The 18,764-nt window shown below is 31.6% G+C and overlaps 1 protein-coding gene across 4 annotated transcripts in view; it reads right to left on the reverse strand.

The window, feature by feature from the left end:
- Positions 1-18,764, reverse strand: part of LOC131854668 (uncharacterized) — a 474,411-nt gene that overhangs the window by 291,304 nt on the left and 164,343 nt on the right. For all 4 annotated transcript variants that reach the window (XM_059205801.1, XM_059205803.1, XM_059205800.1 and 1 more), the window contains exon 3: positions 4,533-4,643. In XM_059205801.1, the coding sequence (XP_059061784.1) occupies positions 4,533-4,643 (111 nt within the window). The remainder of the gene's footprint in view (positions 1-4,532; positions 4,644-18,764) is intronic.

The raw sequence follows: 18,764 nt of genomic DNA on the forward strand, positions 1-18,764 counted from the left end.
CACAATTTATGCTCCCAATGGACTGCCCTCTAAAGCCAGACAGAATGGTTTTTGATTACCGTTCTGGTAATATTTTGTCTATTCATGTCACTCGATCCGTCTGTATGTATAGAAACATTTTCCGTTTTACATTTACCGATATTAAAAGACAGTGAATATTAAGAGATAATTACTCCGTTTATTTAGGTACAACATATTAGCTATATTAATAGCTACTCGCTCTGGCTTCGCACTGGTGTACATATATTATATATATAAATTATTACATAAAAATTATATATATAAACCTTCCTCTTGAATCATTCTATCTATTAAAAAAACTGTTTCGAAAACGGTTGCGTCGTTTTAAAAATTTAAAATACATACGGACGGACAGACAGCGACAGCGACTTTGTTCTATACTATGTAGTGATATATAGAATATTCTTAATTTGCAATATACCGTAAAAGGAAAAGACATAATATGTTAAATTCCTATCGACTCGGCCGGGTTTATCTCGGGTGTATTACAAATCATTAAACTTCTCGACTTTTCTGTATTATATATGTATGTATATATATTTACAATTTGATTATTATTTTTACATGCTCTTCTGTCACTGCACTCTATTATATTACAACGCCTAAAAGCAGATATATTTTTCTATCCTTTATTATCACTCATATAAACCTTCTCTATCAATTGTTGGAAACTCCATTAAAATCCGTTGCATAATTGAAAGGATCTACAGATTACAGATATTCGTAAAGATTGCGACTAGGTCTGCTTGCGAATTCATTTAAATATTCTTTATTGCACTTAAATACATATGTAAGTATATTAATTACAACTAATGTTAACAAAGGAGGACTTATCTCTAAAAGAGATCTCTTCCAGTCAACCCAATAAAGTCAAAATGTGCAAATAATAATTTAATAAAAATGTCACAAATAATTAAAACTAAACATAAAAAAGAAATGTCCAAAATACAGATACTAATACAATAGACATAAACATAAAATATATTAATATATATATGTACTTGGATATCAAAACAAAATAACATTTATAATACAATAAAATACCACAGTCTGTTATAAATCTGCCAGAAAAAAGATTTAAATGTCAAATAAAACACTTCCTTTGCAAAAAAGCTTACTATAAAATTGAAGAATTCGTTAACGATAATAATTTTTTGTAGAAAAATTTTAATTTTACATAGCACTGACAATATTATCTGATTACATTAATAATGAGTGCGTAGCGATTTCTATGTTGATTGTCGCATGCCTCTTACTTGTTACACTGTAATTATTTATATAAAAAACATCTATTAAAAAGAGCAACACACAAGTTTCTTGCTCATTCTTCTTGTGATGAATCTGCATTCCGAATGAGTGGTAGAATCAAAATATGACTATTCAAAAGTGCTTGTAATGAGTTTATTTGAATAAAGATTATTTCTATTTCTAATAAATATATGATAAACAACATAAGTATATACTGAATCAAACAATAAATACTACAAAGATATATATACACTACTATTTAGACTATTACTACTTATTTATTAGTAAAAAAATTAAATCAGTTCAACAGTTGAAATGTATTTAGAAAATACCATCTTGTTATTCGAGTTAAATATAGCAGTAAAGTTTAATAAAGTTCTGTAACATAAAAAAATGGCGGAATCCCTTTATTGCCAATGGAGCGCTGAACGGTAGCGCAGCAAAAAATGTATTTCGCTGAATATTACAAATCCTTTTAATTGAACAATGGGTACGTATTGGACAAAGAGTATTAATTGATAAAACAGAAGAGACAAATAAAAATAATTTCTATTTTTAATTAATTGCATTTATTTTAAATCACGTCTAAGTATAGACAATGTTACTAAAATGTATTTTTTTATGTAAGAGAAGTAATTTTTAAAGAAGAGTATATTAAGGTTTCTTAAGGGCCGGCAAGCGCACGTGATGACATAGGTGTGTTAGGCATCGATTCATTATCAGATGGACCGTATGCTTGTTTGCCACCATCATAATATAAAAAAAGTAAGAGATTTTGTGCCTACAAATTACGGAGATATAGTTATTTAGCGATAAGTCGGCTCATTGTTGTCCCTGTTGCTTATTGTAGTTATATATTTATGTAATTATTTTTGCGTGAGAGGAAAAATTAATTTGTTTTTTTTAATTACTACTAATTTAATACTTCTATTACTACTAATTCATTTACTACGTTACGCTTTGCACAAATAGTTTTAATTTTTTACAACGTACTAATAAAAATGTACCAGTCTATTTATCATCAGAGGTTGAATTCGCTTAAGCGTTGCTGTTTATATAAAACAAAATATTACACCTTTTAAATTGTGTATGAATTAGAGAACTATTTAAAATGGGCATCGAAATTAAATACAATCAATCAAAACAAAAGTAATTTATTCATATTGGACATTTTAGCCGCTACCTATATAATTAACTCTAAGACTTAAGAATGGTTATTAGTTTAAGCATTAAATATTTAACTATTAAACATATTCAGTACTAACAGTTCAGATAAAATTTTTTTTCTATAGCTTGTTCAATAAGTATTTAAGTTTAGAAATATTAAGCCACGATAAGGTAAGTTTGAAATGTCACATCTGCATAAGATTTTTCTTTGATTAAGGTGTACGATTCCCGGAACAATTCGGCGATAGGGGAACGGTTTAATTAATAGAAGCCAAATATTGACAAGTGTCGGGAATTAAGGTGACGTGCTAACTTTCGGTGTAATTTTTGACTACTGTCAAAGGTCTTATTTTTTAACAGTTGTCAAATAGTGACAATTTTTTGTTTTATTTTAACACTCACTGTTACATTCGGCGGTATACTATAAAATAATATTAGCAGTTTATGCGTTTTCCCACGTTTACTCGTTATTTTCTGTCCCTGTCGGAATTGTAAGAAATAAAACGATGTATTTTATAATCTATAATATTATTGTTCAAAATCTACCCGGTATCATCGTAAGCACAGATTATTATATTAGAATCCGTTAGTTTTCTGTTCCCGCGCGTTCCCTTCCCCTCCCTAACTAGTAACAAACGGACTGTACAGCGACCTTGACGCGCGCGCGCATTGTTTGTGAATTAAAATAAATTAGAACTGTGTTAACCTACTGTGAAACCTACTGTGAAGCTGGAAAGCTAGCGAAGATATCTTCGAGACCCTGAAGCCCAAGAAATCCGCAGAACCATAAAGGTAAATGACTGACGCTTCCCTAACATTTTGGTAGCAGAGTAGTTTCCCAAACAATTATACATGCGAAAGTAACACTGCCTGCTGGTCTATTTTACTTTTACGCCAAAACCAGACCCCGAGAAAGAACATAGGCTACTTTTTAATGGGAAAAAAGGATTGTAAGGGGTTGAAAGGGGAAATGAAAGTTTGTATGTAAATATCGTCATTTTTGAAGCTAGAATGATGAAACTTTTTTCTTTAGGTTAGAATACTGCATATTTTTCCTTTATTTGGTCAAGGTCGCGGGCACAGCTAGTTAGAAAATAAATAGACGTTCAATAATTCAGGTGTCTGTTCTCAGTAATTTTGGCTGTGCATAGATTAATCAATCAGTTACAATATGTTAAGAGAAGGTTACTCTTAAGGAATAAACTAAGGAGAACATCAGTAGCAGTGAGAACACTTTTAGTCAATATAGTCCAGATTTAAATAATATTATAATATATATAAATTGCTATAAGATCCTTTAAATTTTAAAAACATGTTAACACAATACGTAACAAAAATTTACAATTTTTTGTAGAATCATAAAAATATCACTGCTACACAAATATATGTTTATAATAAAAAATGAGTATGGGCATGTAATGCGTAGGAATAAAGATCATATCCTAAGGAAGGTATTACATAAGATATATGTATGTGGATGGTTATAAGGGTAGAGGAAAACCGAAAAAGAGATGGATGGACTGTGTGAAAGATGATATGGTGAGAAAGGGAGTAAATAACGAGATGACTGCGAACAGAGATGAATGGAAGAGAAAAACATATTACGCCGACCCCAAATAAATGGGATAAGGAAGAAGGTGATGATGATGATGATGATGAATGGATTTCGGCTTATATAAACTAAAACCGATTTATACAAAGTCAGCTACATAACAAATTTAATAATGCGTTAATAAAAACTAGTAACATATTATAGTTACTTCGCCTTAACATTATCAGTCAGGTATCCATAGAAACAATTGCTCTCTCTAGACTGGAAGTCTTAAGATAATTGTCTCAATCTTAAGGGTTAATATTTACAACGGCAAATGATAGCTCCCTCACGTCTGAGGGGTGAAAAATTCAATCAGCCTCATCCTTTAAAAGGATTCTCAGAATACCTGTGTTTATTTAAACTGTTATGTTATTAATTTAGAATTGAAATTTTAACTTAATATCTATTTATTTAGACATAAATAAAAAGTACATAAAAATAAAAGGAACATCAAAGGACTTCGCCAATATTTTTATCAGTTAATACACTCTCAAATTCTTACCTTGATTAATTTATTTTGTAGCTTGGTGACGGCCATTTTTTCCTTCTGTGTCCTTCTTTTCTCATCTTCCAATTGTGCTTCCAATTGCTTAATCCGTTTTTCCAAAAGTTCCTGTAACAAATAAATTTACTATAAATATTACCATGTAAATACGGTTTTTGACTGAATATTATACTTGTAGATAAAAGTTTATTTGTCTTATGTATTTGTGTACGTACTTGTGTAATTGGTGTAATCAGTAATATTTGTGTTTATAGTACTTTAGATGTAATATAAATATAAAATATGTAATTAATCTAGAAGCTATGACGGATCTAATATGCTTTATACTGTGATCCTAAGCTCATAAGTAAATAAAGAGAAAAAAGGCAGATTTTTCGACGATAATCAAGTTTGTTGCTTAAGCAATTTTTTTTATGAACGATAATGAAACGACGTTTTCTGCAATCTAAACAGATTTAATTTTGATGAAATAGTAATAAAATTTATTCAATAATACTGTATAGAAATTACTGGATAATAAATAACCCAATTCTTTAAATGAAAAATGTATAACAATTTAATAAACGACAACAGACATTAAACTTGTCTAAAGTTAACAGAGGGAAATAGCGCAATAAGGTATACAGCTAAGCGGATGTGACGTCATTTGTCTAGTGTCATTCAGGAGGAAGTGTAAGATTTGGTTGCCCTTTTGTATAGTGACAGCGAATATGTATAGCTACGTGGTTTTAGGATTCTACCTAAAAACAAAAATCTCGCCCTAACTCCTGATATACAATGGCAGTAAAGAATTATAAAATTATCTGTCTTCCCTTCATACAAAGAAAGGAATCTTAGTGCATTATGTGAATAGGTTCCTTTACAATATGCCAGCATTAATTTCGATTGTCAGAATATTTTAGTAAAGAATTTAGAACAAAGCCTAAGACACCCGGAAGATGTATAAAAAAATAAAAGTTTCACAGCTTTTATGGTCTAGCGGTTGCTAGCTTGTATGCTTGTATGGTATAACCATCGCCTTACTTCCAGTGGTGTCGGAGTCGATTGTAATTTTTTTTTACTTTTTTTTTGACAATTCACACAGTGCTATCTAGACTTAGGTTAAGCTAGCTAAAGCTTGTCTTATGGATACTAGATAACTGATACAGATACATAGATTTTTCTTCCATTAATACAGATGCATATATTATAGATAGAAAACACCCAGACCGATACAAACAATTACACTTATGAATAGGTAAAAATGTTTGTGTCGTGCGAGGAATCGAACCCGCGACCATCGGACATAAGGCGTCCATGATAAAATAATATTCACATTAATATTATCTTCATATTAATAAAACATTTAAGAATGTTTTTAAAATTACCGGATACAATAAGTCTTATATGCGATAAAGTTTCGGAACTGAAAACATTATCATTCACTCAACGCCCATAAATAATATGACCCGTATTTCCTACTAACGCATCATTAACAAAGGGCGACATTTTCAAACGATATTATGAACTAGCCTTTTAGTTATTCCTTTAGTATATAGGAAACTATTCTCTATCGCGTTGAAATAAAGACGATAAGTGTGGCAACTGATTTTGTAAATTTCTATGAATAAGAACAAAGAGATATGCCGAGCATTCTGACAAAGATTATGTAATTATATTTTTGTAGACATACCTGTTCATATATTTATAATTCGAACTACTCTATAATTTTCTCTTGTCTGTTTAATTCCACAAACACACAACCAATAGTTCAAAATTTCATCATTTAACTATATCTGTCTGCTTTCTCGTGCGTAGCAAATTTTGAAAAGTCGCCACACCTATCTGGGTACCCTTGCCTTTCAATTTCAGCCGCCAGGAATTTTGTCTTATATGTTATGTTTCCTTTAAAGGTTGAGGTAAAGCCGTGTTACAGATGTTACAGGCTAAGAGGCATGTTAGTATCGTGGCTGTCACTTCATAACGTGGCAGTAGTGTTCATGTATAAGCAATGATTACCACAATTAGGTAGATATAATTTGTTTGACATTACATACTAATAATAACTCTTTATTGTGCACAGACAAACAAAGAACAATATAATAAAAATGTTATGCAAAAGGCGGTCTTATACATACAGACAACCTGGTATGTTGACCGATACTACTTACATAGCGAAGATAGGAGGCGTACACTAGACACTATATTTATAACTAGCTACTTGCCCCGGATTCGCACGGGTGTATATGTATTATATATATAAACCTTCCTCTTAAATCACTCTATCTACTATAAAACCGCTTCAAAATCCGTTGCGTACTTTTAAAGATTTAAGCATACATAGGGACGGACAGACAACGACAGCGACTTTGTTTAAGACTATGTAAAGATACATTTTATAAGTATAAATAAATAAACTTACACACTAATACATATTATATACATACATACTACATATGAGACGAGAACAAAAGGAAAATTTAGATATAATTCAGTTACGAAGAGAGATAATGAGATTTTAGTGACATACATAAAGAAAGGTCAATGACCATACGTGTAAGTATTCAAGTGAACTATCAAAGACAGTCTGCGCCTATTTTACTATGATACAGTTCCTGGCGCCAGTGCGCGTGCTTTACAAATAATAGCTATATGGTGTCTAAGGAGGGAGTGTAATCTTTCGGAATGATGGATAAATTAATGGGCACCGTTATTGGAAATTGATACATGGGAATGCTAGTTGCATTTATCACCTCATAGACGCAAATTTACATCATTTTGGATTGGAAATATTTTATGTTGTTGTAATGTCTTGCAACGTTTGCTTCATTTTTAGTTCTACCGGCTTTTGGACAGGAATTTTGGCGTTATTTAATTTTATATTGTTTTTGTATTTTGTTATTTTATTTTTAAAATATGTGTATGTGTGTGTGTGTAAGGTAAGAGGCGACTGAAGAAAAATACAAATATTTAGTCATTCGAATAATGATGTAATAAAATAAAACTTAAATACGTATGTGCAAGAAAAGAAAAACTCAAATATAACCGTATAACAAACCACTTGGCTACCGTACTAATAGTAATCTAAGACTTCTTCTCTGAAGAGAGTTCCGTGTCCAACTGTAGGAAGATAATGGGGTTATTATCGTTGTATCTGGCTAATCAGAAATGTGTTTTTATTCCAAATTGGTATTTAAATTTATAGTTCCTTTATTGTGCATTCTTTTTTACACTTCAAATTCTGTTACGCCAATAATTTTTCTCAATATATATCTCCGTATTTTCTTTTGCCTATACAGGTATAAAAAACTCAAGAGTTATAATCATAAATATAATTATTTCAGTTACAGTAGGTAACCAATTTATTTAAAATTGTGTTCATAAATTGCCATTTCAGAGTTTTAACCTCTTTCAATATGTGATCGGTAAATATGCCAATGGCATGGATTTTATGGTCACTGATTCAGATGAATCAATGAACTGAATAACTGAATTTCACTCGTAAATCTGTAGTACATGAAGACTTATTCCGATTGACTGGTTTAATTAAATAACGAAATTATAAATATGGATAGTTTTTAACATATTTTTTTTTCTGGACAATTCACACATCACTATCTATAATAGTTTCAAGTTAAGAAAACTATAGAAACAAAAAAACAATAATACTCATGAATATAATAGTTTCTAACGTGTAAAGGATCGAACCCGCGACCATTTGATGACAGGCGGTGCGCTAAATCGCTAGACCACAATTACTTACTTACTAGACTACTTACCAGAACAATATTACATAGGCATCGGCTATCAAAAAAAACCTCAAATTTATAACGAGTGGCCAGCGAAAAGCATCGCTATGAAAAATCTCCTCAAACTTATTATCCTATAATATACATATAAAAAACATACTCAAATGACGAACTGAGAAACGTATTTCTTAAGATGTAGGGACTGTTAAAAGCTAGTGATCGAATACAGCTATTATCAGATAATTTTTTCATCTATAACATTTGTTTTCGATGTGTTTTGTGTGTATGCAGTGTGTAAACACCCTTAGATTTATCTACTAGTAGAGATCATTCAGGGGTCTATTCCTGTCAGTCGCTAAAAGTCATTAGCGAGACCTAATGCGGGAGACAGGAGAAATGTTTCACGAACGATCAGTCAAGATGGGATCTAAGAGCAAACGACACTACGTACGAGTATGTACATATGAGAAATGTCGGGAGCTAATTGAGTGGTCGCGGTGTGTTTATTTTGTTCCGCAATATTTACATTCTGGAAAATAAGTAGAAATACAATAAAACGTCTAAACCCTCAAATTAGTTATCTACAATATTTCATATTTTAAACTAATATTAATACCAAAGTGTGTAGATAGATAGATACTTTATTTGCTTTAACATTTACAACAACAGTACAAATGTTCGCCTCATATTCAGGGGGCATGCAAATTATCTTATATAATTCTCGTGTCACAGTTTTCATTCCCATACTCCTCCGAAACGGCTTGACCGATTCTTGTGAGCGTATTGATTAGGTCTGAGAATCGGCCAACATCTATTTTTCATCCCCCTAAATGTTAGGGGTCCACCCCTAAATTTTTTTTTTATTTTAAGGCAAAATAACGTTTGTAATTTACAACAATTACTTTTACAATTACATTACATTATATATAAGAGTATTACATGTCAGGTCAATTCTAGCAAAGAGTAACGCATTTTTTAACGAGCCATTGGTGTAATTCTTTTTTAAATCTATTTAACGGCATCTCTCGAATTACCTGTGGTATTTTATTATATATTTGTATGGAGCTGAGTTGTGAGTTAATTTTATGCAAGTTAGTTCTACACAATGATTGTTGCTGTGTCCGCGGTTTCCCGCGAAAATTTTATATAATATATGTGTAATTTTGATGTATAAAATATTTTATTGTAAAGTTTCATTAAAATCCATTCAATAGTTTTTGCGTGAAAGAGTAACAAACATCCATCCATTCACACTCACGAACTTCCGCGTTTATAATATTAGTAAGATAAAATTATTCGTGTTAAAACCCGGTTAATAATATAAATATGTTGTATTAAACAACGCTGTTGGAAACTTTTTATATATCTTTTTTATTGTCAATTTGTTTTACAATACTATATCGTTTTACATATACGTATGACATAAGTCAATATAATTTTTGCGACTATATCGGTGCCTTTTTGTTTACTCGTCTTCTTGATCTCCTTCTTTCACAAACACACTATTTATATTATAAAAATGCTTCTAAATTGAAGTTATAGCTTTAATTAATGGACGTATCTGTTGGGTTCTGTTGAAGCATTTCTGGTTACACCGCCCTCCCACCTGTCACGGAGGGACGCGGGATGTCGCCGCGGCTGTATCATTTTTCACCCACTCGATAAATTCGTTCCCTTGTCGAGATGTCAACTTGAAAGAATCGCTTAATTCCGTGTACGTACATTGTACTAATAAATATAATAATAATACAAGACAATCCATCTATTCGCTATCCTTTTTTATAGTGGCAATCAAGCTGATGGCCACATCTACTACTACAATACGTGAACTTAATAACAATTTTGAATTCTGTTATGAGGTCTATAAATTTCAAATTGAGATAATTATAAATGTTTTAAGCATTACAGAAAGTTATTATAAATTTAAATTTAGTAATGGCATGTAGTAATTTAAATAATGCAAATTAAATATTGTAATGGGTGAAAAATGTGATATTACAGCTTATGTTGTAATTACTAGATATAAATGACGTAATGGAGTAACTTGAAACAGTCATGTTCGCTGCTTACTGTATGTAATAAAATCTTAAAAAATCATTTTAAATTCTTATTGGGTGCTTAGGATTTATATGAGAAACATCTGGCATCTACTCTGGAATCAAACCTCAAGTCTCTCAGTACCAACCAACAAATTCACGAAGGTGGGCTTACTGAACTAACTTTTCCCCATGTTTTGGCTATATTCCACAATGTAATATCTTAGTATTGTGAACACAGGGCCATCTAGTCCTAAGCAAAGCAGAACTTGTATTACGGCTACTTTATAACTAATACACTTAGATATTTTTTTTCCATTTTACAAATACATACATAATAGTAACAAAAACACCCAGACCGAGACAATCATATTCATGAATACAAAAGTTTGTACCGTGAGCGGAATCGAACTCGCGATAGTCGGAAGTAGAGTGGTGTTTTAAACCACTAGATCACCAACTCCGTCATTTACTAGAGTTCCGTCCGTATTTAGCGTAGGCGGGAGCACTATTCCATGATCATCGACTACAAACTTTTCACGAACAGAACCGTGATATTTTCAAGTTTTAAAAACGAATCCAATAATGTACATTCACAACGGATCGTCCTGTTGCTTCCTTCCGTCCCCACAACAATCGCAAAGTGTCCTATTGTGCAATTGTATCGAGGTTCGAACCCGTCGACGCCGCATTGTCTTCACAACCATTTGTCTACGTGAACGAAGGCTTTGTATTGTCGCTTGATTGTTTTAATACATATATAACAATAAATATAACCTTTCAATATACTATACCCACATTTTCATTTCAAAATAATTCAAATGATTCAAGAAACCGTTACGCATAAAGGCGGTAATAAAATTAATATCGAACAAACATGGGATACCTAAAACCTTTTGAACAAAAAGGTTAGCGAGTATTTCACACAATACACATGTATATTGTTATACACGTATGTATATTGTGTGAAATATTACTCAAAAAATACTTAAAATTCAATACATATGGAAAGCTTGTTAACGTGTTATCAACAGGGAAAATTCGCAGTGTTTTAGTGAAAAAAAAAATACAGAACCTGCAATAATAGCACATGTGCAAAGTTGGAAAAGATCACTGGTATATTACTGTATTTAAAAAAAAACTACATACTATACTAAATTAACTGTAATATAGAGAAATCTGCAGGTAAATTATAACCATCATATTAGAGATCCGAAGCACAATTCACATATACAAATAAATTCCGCATTCTCTGTTTACCATCACCATGACCAGGACGTTGTCAATATTCATTCCTAATAAACAACGTATAATATAGAATACAGTAATCTAAATCAAAAAACTCAAAAGTGACTGACATAGTGATCTATCAATGCACAGCCCAAACCACTGGACGGATCGGACTGAAATTTGGCATGGAGGTAGATCTTATGACGTAGACATCCACTAAGAAAGGATTTTGATTAATTTTACCCCCAAGGGGATAAAATAGGGGATGAAAGTTTGTATGAAACTTTGTCAATTTTATACCGATGAGATTTTCTATACATAAAAATGACGTAGGCATTCCCATAGAAAGGATTTTGATTACTAAGGGGATAAATATATGAAAGTTTGTATGAAAGTACTGTAAAGCCGCAAAAACTGTACCTCTTCTTAACGCGAGCGAAGCCGCAGGTAAAACCTAGTATACTAATATTACTGTACTCTATTTAAGAAACTACCAATTTAATAATAATATAGTAAATATAGAGAGAGCTACAGATAAATTGTACACCGATTACAGATCCGAAGCACAATTCACATATATAAATTAATTCCGCATTCCTCTGTTTACCATCACCGTCACCCGGACGTCGTCAATATTCATTCCTAATAAACAACGTAGGTACGTACAAATGAAATCTCTTAACATCGTATGAATTGTTGACAATATGTACCGTGAACCATGACCGTTCTATTCCCGGGCGAAGCATTCCGTGGACAATGACGCGAGATTAACCCGAACGAATTAAACTGAGGCCCCGTGAAACCTTAACGGACGTACGTGTGTAGCTTAAGATAGAAACTTACAGCGGAATGTTGTACTCAAGGCGGACGGAAGGTATTTGTCCAGAGAGATTTTTTACTTAATTTAAGTACAATAAATATATTCAATTGATTTAGTTCTATGAGTAATAACACTATTAAACTACTGTTTATTTGTCGGTAGCTTTATACGAGTATAAACAAATCTTGAGTAGAGAATATACTTTACATAAAACAGTCTCTAATTTGCAATGTAAAAAATAATTATTCAATAATAAACACAATAGTTTTTATTTGTATGTTTTGTTTTTTTTTATTTTTTATTAATACCTTCCCTCCTTTACTATAAGCTATAAAATAAAAAAATACAAAGTTTGATCATATAAATACAATCATAACTTTAATGGAATAAAAAATTGAAATAATAAATTTCTCCATCCTAAACTTAGAAACAGCGATTTAACAAAATCGCTTTCTCTTCTGAATTTCACTATTAGTCCATAACTTCAACACACCCTCTTTCATCCATCATTAGCGGACAATGGCTAATCTAACGTGTAGGGGTACTTCATCAACCCCCGGAGATCGGGATGATAATTAACGTGCGAGATTAGAACGACTCCCGTCGATTGCAGGTACCCGGATATAACACTGTTTTGATGAAATAGCCCGTTGACATGGGTCAGGTGTACCTGTTTTATTATATTAAACAGGCACCAAACCCCTTCGTATGGGTACCCATAATCAATAGATTTACACAATCGATATGATTATACCGAATATTTGGTCTATTACAAACACTTATGATAAATCAAATATAACGTTAGTTCATAGTGTCAACTATATTCTCACTCTTTTCAAATTATATTGTACGTATTTATTGTATGAATAAACTTCATAAAATATCTAATAGATTGTCTGGATACTGAATACGCCAATTATCTAGTTATCGATGGATTACCATTCTAATAAATAACGCCTTGGAAGTCCATACTTAGTACTATAACTTATCAATTAAAAACACGACATCACGTTATAATATGACTCATGCATTCCGAATGACATTCCTGGTACTAAAATTTTGCAAGTTTTTTAAACTGTATTTACATGTCCTTAACTCGCCCTTGAACTGAAATACAACTAACAAAGCTTGGCGGCTGAAATAAGTAGAGAAATTAATTTGTTTCACTAGTGTCCTGCCATTGTAATCAAATAAAATTCATCATCATCTATAACAAATAAAAGCAGAGATACTGACGCTAAATTGAATATAATATATTAAAGAAATATCTAGTTGCAACTATTTCCAAGCAAAAGAACTTTATCTTTACAAGTCAGTTGAGAACTACACAATTTCTTATTTGTATACTATAGGTATAATATAGTTTCTTTCCACTTTAATATTAAAGTAACTACAGTTAGTAGCTACTTTAAAACTCTTTTAACACTTGCCGCGTTCGCTTTTATTGCTATTCAGCAAGCGACAAACCTTTTAACTTGACAAATCGATTTTTAATGGAAATAGAGCTTAATATAAAGAATTTTAAAAACTTCAGCTATAAAAAAGGAGTTTAAAAACAACCATTATTTACTTTAATGGCAAAGACAAAAAGAGGTATAAAAATGCATTTAAACTTCACATGTAATTTTTTTTATAAATTAAACTTACCTAACGGTTTTTTGCAAAGCTTTGAATTTTAATTAAAAATCGCGGAGGATTAGCTTTCAGATGATGACAGTATACAGTTATATCTGTGTTTTTTATCAGCTGAATGTCATTAAGAAAAAGATAATAGATTACTAAGATATCATATACTCTTAATAATACTACATTCAATTACAGTATCTAAACAGACAGCTAATGTATATTACCACAAATAGAAGCCCAGAAATGCAAAGGGTTTCTTTGTCTGTCCTTTGTAGCAATTTATTTTGTTGTAAACAGCCCTTTGGTCCTTTATATACTATAAGGATGTCGTACTGACTGATGGATTTCAACCCTTCGGAAACGGTAACAACCTATATTCCACTGTCGGGGAGTAATAGATAAATATCTGTAGATACATAGATATTGTAAGGACTGTAATTTTATTAATTAATAAAGGTTTAAAACCCATTCAATAAAAGGGTTAAACCCATTCGATTAAAAATATATTAAACTAGCTTTTGCCCGCGGCTTCGCTCGCGTTAATTTATCCCCTTAGGGGTGAAATTTATCAAAATCTTTTCTTAGAGGATGCCTCCGTTATAGTAACTTTATGCATGCAAAGTCTCAGCCCGATCGGTTTAAAATTGACAAAGTTTCACACAAACTTTCATCCCCTATTTTATCCCCTTGGGGGTAGAATTAATCAAAATCCTTTCTTAGCGAATGCCTACGTCATAACATCTACCTGCATGCCAAATTTCAGCCCGATCCGTCCAGTGGTTTGGGCTGCGCGTTGATAGATCACTATGTCAGTCACCTTTGAGTTATATATATTTAGTTTCAGTTCGTAATCAGTAAGGACATTGCATTCCATACAAAGAAGGATGGGCGGAACGGAGAGTCTAAATCGTCCAGTCAGTGGTACAATAACAGTGTACAACTACGGTATATTATTAAGTGGTCGACATAGTAATCAAGATCGTTTGTGCTAGAATGATATCAATTCATTAAATGGACGTGATGTACACTAACTGATGCTCGGGTTGCCAAAAATACAATCTTAATATGTTCAATTTTAATTACATAGACAGAGATATTATATTAATATTTAAACATAAAAAAATTCAGTACGAAAACAAATAATGTGTCGTGATCAGTGTAACACTAGTTAGTTAAATTATCGAAAACGTATGTTTTTATAACAAATGTATTATTGATTAGTGGTTAACTATTCCGACTTATATATCTTAAAGAAAAGATCGTAAAATAAAATTCAGATAACATTCTAAGTAGAAAGTTAGTTAATCGAAAATCTAAAATGAGTTAACATTTTAGATTTTCGACTACTCCCGGTGAAGAAAAATGCTCATAACAAATGTAATGAATTTGAGAGAGGCCTATCAGATCCAAATGGTCTTAGCGAAAAGTGGGCATGTCATTGTTACCTATATACTTACTACACAAATTATAATTATCTGTTTTATCATAGACTAGCAGCACCCGCGACATCGTCTGCGCGAAAATAACTTTATTTTTCTAAATTAAAAGAAACTTTCTAAAATAAAAGGAGCCTAAGTTACTCCTAAGACATCAGCTACTTGCCAATAAAAATCTCGTGAAAATAGATCCAGCTATTTATATTTTAGAGATTAGCCTGAACAAACAGACAGACAAAAATTGCAAAAAATGTTATTTTAGTGTATGTTTAGTGTATATTTATATTCATATGCACGTAATAAAAAACGGATAATTCAATATTACAGACTCCAATTTTATATATATGTATAAATGTTCTGACTGTTTTTAATTACGGTCGTATACGGTCATATATACTGAGTATGGTGTTTGGCAACCCTACCTGATATGTTACGCAGTGAGGTCGATGCTCACAACTCAGATGAAAAAACTACACATTTCCTACTCTAAGAAAATTATAATGTTAATGTACGTATATGTGAGAATGGCGTAATTTACTATATTCTCATAATTCAATATAACTACCTAGTCTAATTTAGAAAAAAGTACGTATAGATTTTGTCTGAATAAATTATTTATTTTCTATATTAATCATGCGTGTATATTTATAGATAAAATTAGACTATTTTTATTAAGAGTTAAATTCACACGAAGTTACATTTCATAACCATAATTTACAGAGTGAAAGCACAAACCACTCAAGCAACCGTCATCAGGTGACCTTCGGTTTGTAGACGGAAAAAAGGTGAAATATAATAAATATTCTATAAAAAAAATAAAATAATTAAAAAATAATACGTATATATTATTAGTAATTAATTATATACTTAATCAAAATCTAATTAATTGTTATCTATTAATGGATTAATCTGTTATAATTCGTTATAAGTACAATATTAAATATATAAATGAAATACGCAATAAAATCTACATTATAATTATCAAATTTATTTGGAATTGTCCGCTCTGTCCTAGATAGTTACATTCTATCTTCAAATAACGACATATTTTAAATAATGAGTTATATAATATACACACTTAAATAAAGTGTATTTATAATACATATTCCATTGTAATTCATAAATAGTATAATATTCGCTAATATAATATTTGACACGAACTATTGCTACAGAATACGTAAATTAATTTACCTTACAATAAATTCCATTGTTGCTATTATGATATGTGTATGTATTATATTTATTATACATTTCACACTACAATCACTGCACTAATAAATATTTATATACCACACTAATATACATATACACTAACTTATACATCATCTACTTAAATGGTCCAATTGAGAGATGCTCACAAGCCTGTCCGACACAGACTGACTTGTCTACAAAAACATCAGACAATTATTTGTAACTCGATCCGTCTCCGACTTCACCAGGGTTAAACAATATAGGTCATATGAAAATATATAACACTAGTATTAAGCCGTGACTTTGTCCAAGTGATCCTGAGTTCATTCTCAATCTCAGCACTTATTTATTTATTTATTTATTTTAGGAAGATTAACGTAATTTTTTACATGTTACTAGTTATATTAAGTTGTCCAATGCCAATTTTTTTTTATGAATGATAATGGAATGGTGCACCCGCCTGCGCTAACGGTTTACGCTGGCGGGGCACCAGTGGAGGATGATAAGATGAGCATGAGGTCAGATCAGTTAGCCCATCGTGACAAATTCACCATGAATTTATCATGATGGTTTCCAGGGGGAACCGCGTGGAGGTCAACCTGACATGGTACATTGCTAGCAATAAGATCAAAGTCCACATTACTAACAATCTCCTTTCCACCTTCCTATGCCAATTAATAATCTTCATCAATAGTATAGCACTTAACCTATTTAAAATTTTTAAACCCATTTAAATAGGAAACCTTTAGAGAATAAGGCTTAAGTTATAGGACTTAAAATTAATTCAATACTGGCAGTGATATCACGTTAAGAATGTACACTCACAACTTTCCAATTGAAAGATGTTATATTTACATTATCCAGGCTTCGAAGTATTTATCCATTCGATCCCATAAAAAAAAATTATTAAAATGGAAGCTTCTGCTTTCTTGAAGTCGGATAAAAAAATAAAGCCCAAATCCCCAAAAGTCTACTCTAATTATGACATACACACACACTAATCCCACAGTGTTCAGAGTTACAGACGGACAAACGGATTACAAGCAACGCACGGCATCAAAGGGCGGCGTCCATTTGCAAAATTTGTTTTTCCATTACTCAAATTGGGTTGTAGCAATGGGGGCCATGATCTGCCGAATAAAAGAATTGGGTTTCTGCATACATTCTCTACCTATTACTATTTAAGTGACGTAAACTTGTTTTATTATAATTCTAGTATTTTTTTGTAATATCTTTAATTCTAGTATTGTTCGGAGTAACGAATCTAGAGCTGCTACAGAAAATTGTACTAAGAATTTACTCAGTTTCATTTACTTGTCTAACTTCGTTTCCATGGACACAACACCAAACGCTCCCTTCGCTTTAGTACACCGCTTTATTTCCCCACCGATGGTCGCGGGTTCGATTCCTCGCACGGCACAAATATTTTTATCCATGATTATTACTGTTTGTATCTATCTGGGTGTTTTCTATGTATATTATATATGTATTTACGAAAAATATATATATCTAAGTATGTATTTATATCAGTTATCTAGTACCCATAACATAAGCTCTGCTTACCCTGGGACTAGATGGCGTTGTGTTAATTGTCTAGGGTTATTTATTTATATTTTCGATGGATATGTTCAAAGTGTCAAATCTGGAGATTCTGCCGAAAATTGTACATACTTAGTTAACTTACTTAATTTCATTTACTTACCTAAATTAATTTCCATCAACTCTCCCTTCGCACAACCAGAAGATGTTTTTATTTATGTATTTAGATATATAAATTTATTTGTGTATTTAAAAAATTAAATCAGGGCCATTTACAGATGTGTGTACCCTTCATTTGTACCCGAACATGTAGAATTAATAAAATATCCGAATACAGCTTACAGTTTACAAAAATACTATAATTTTACACCATATTGACTTATTGGCCAATAAATTCACCGAATATTTCAAATTTGAGTATCAAAATAATCTACGCATTGGCTTCCCGCCAACTCGGCGCCATAACTGAATTAATTACCGTACAATAGAACAGATGGCGCTGCAGGTGTAGCATGTATATCACTGAGGGTAGCCCGCCATAAAATCCAGTATCACTAAAAACTATCACGCCACAAAAATCCAGCTGTTCACAACAACAAGGGGTTGTAAAATATACTAGGTAG

Source organism: Achroia grisella, unplaced genomic scaffold (assembly GCF_030625045.1).
Source record: "Achroia grisella isolate CSIRO2021 unplaced genomic scaffold, CSIRO_AGI_Agris_v1 utg1241, whole genome shotgun sequence".
NCBI lineage: Eukaryota > Metazoa > Arthropoda > Insecta > Lepidoptera > Pyralidae > Achroia > Achroia grisella.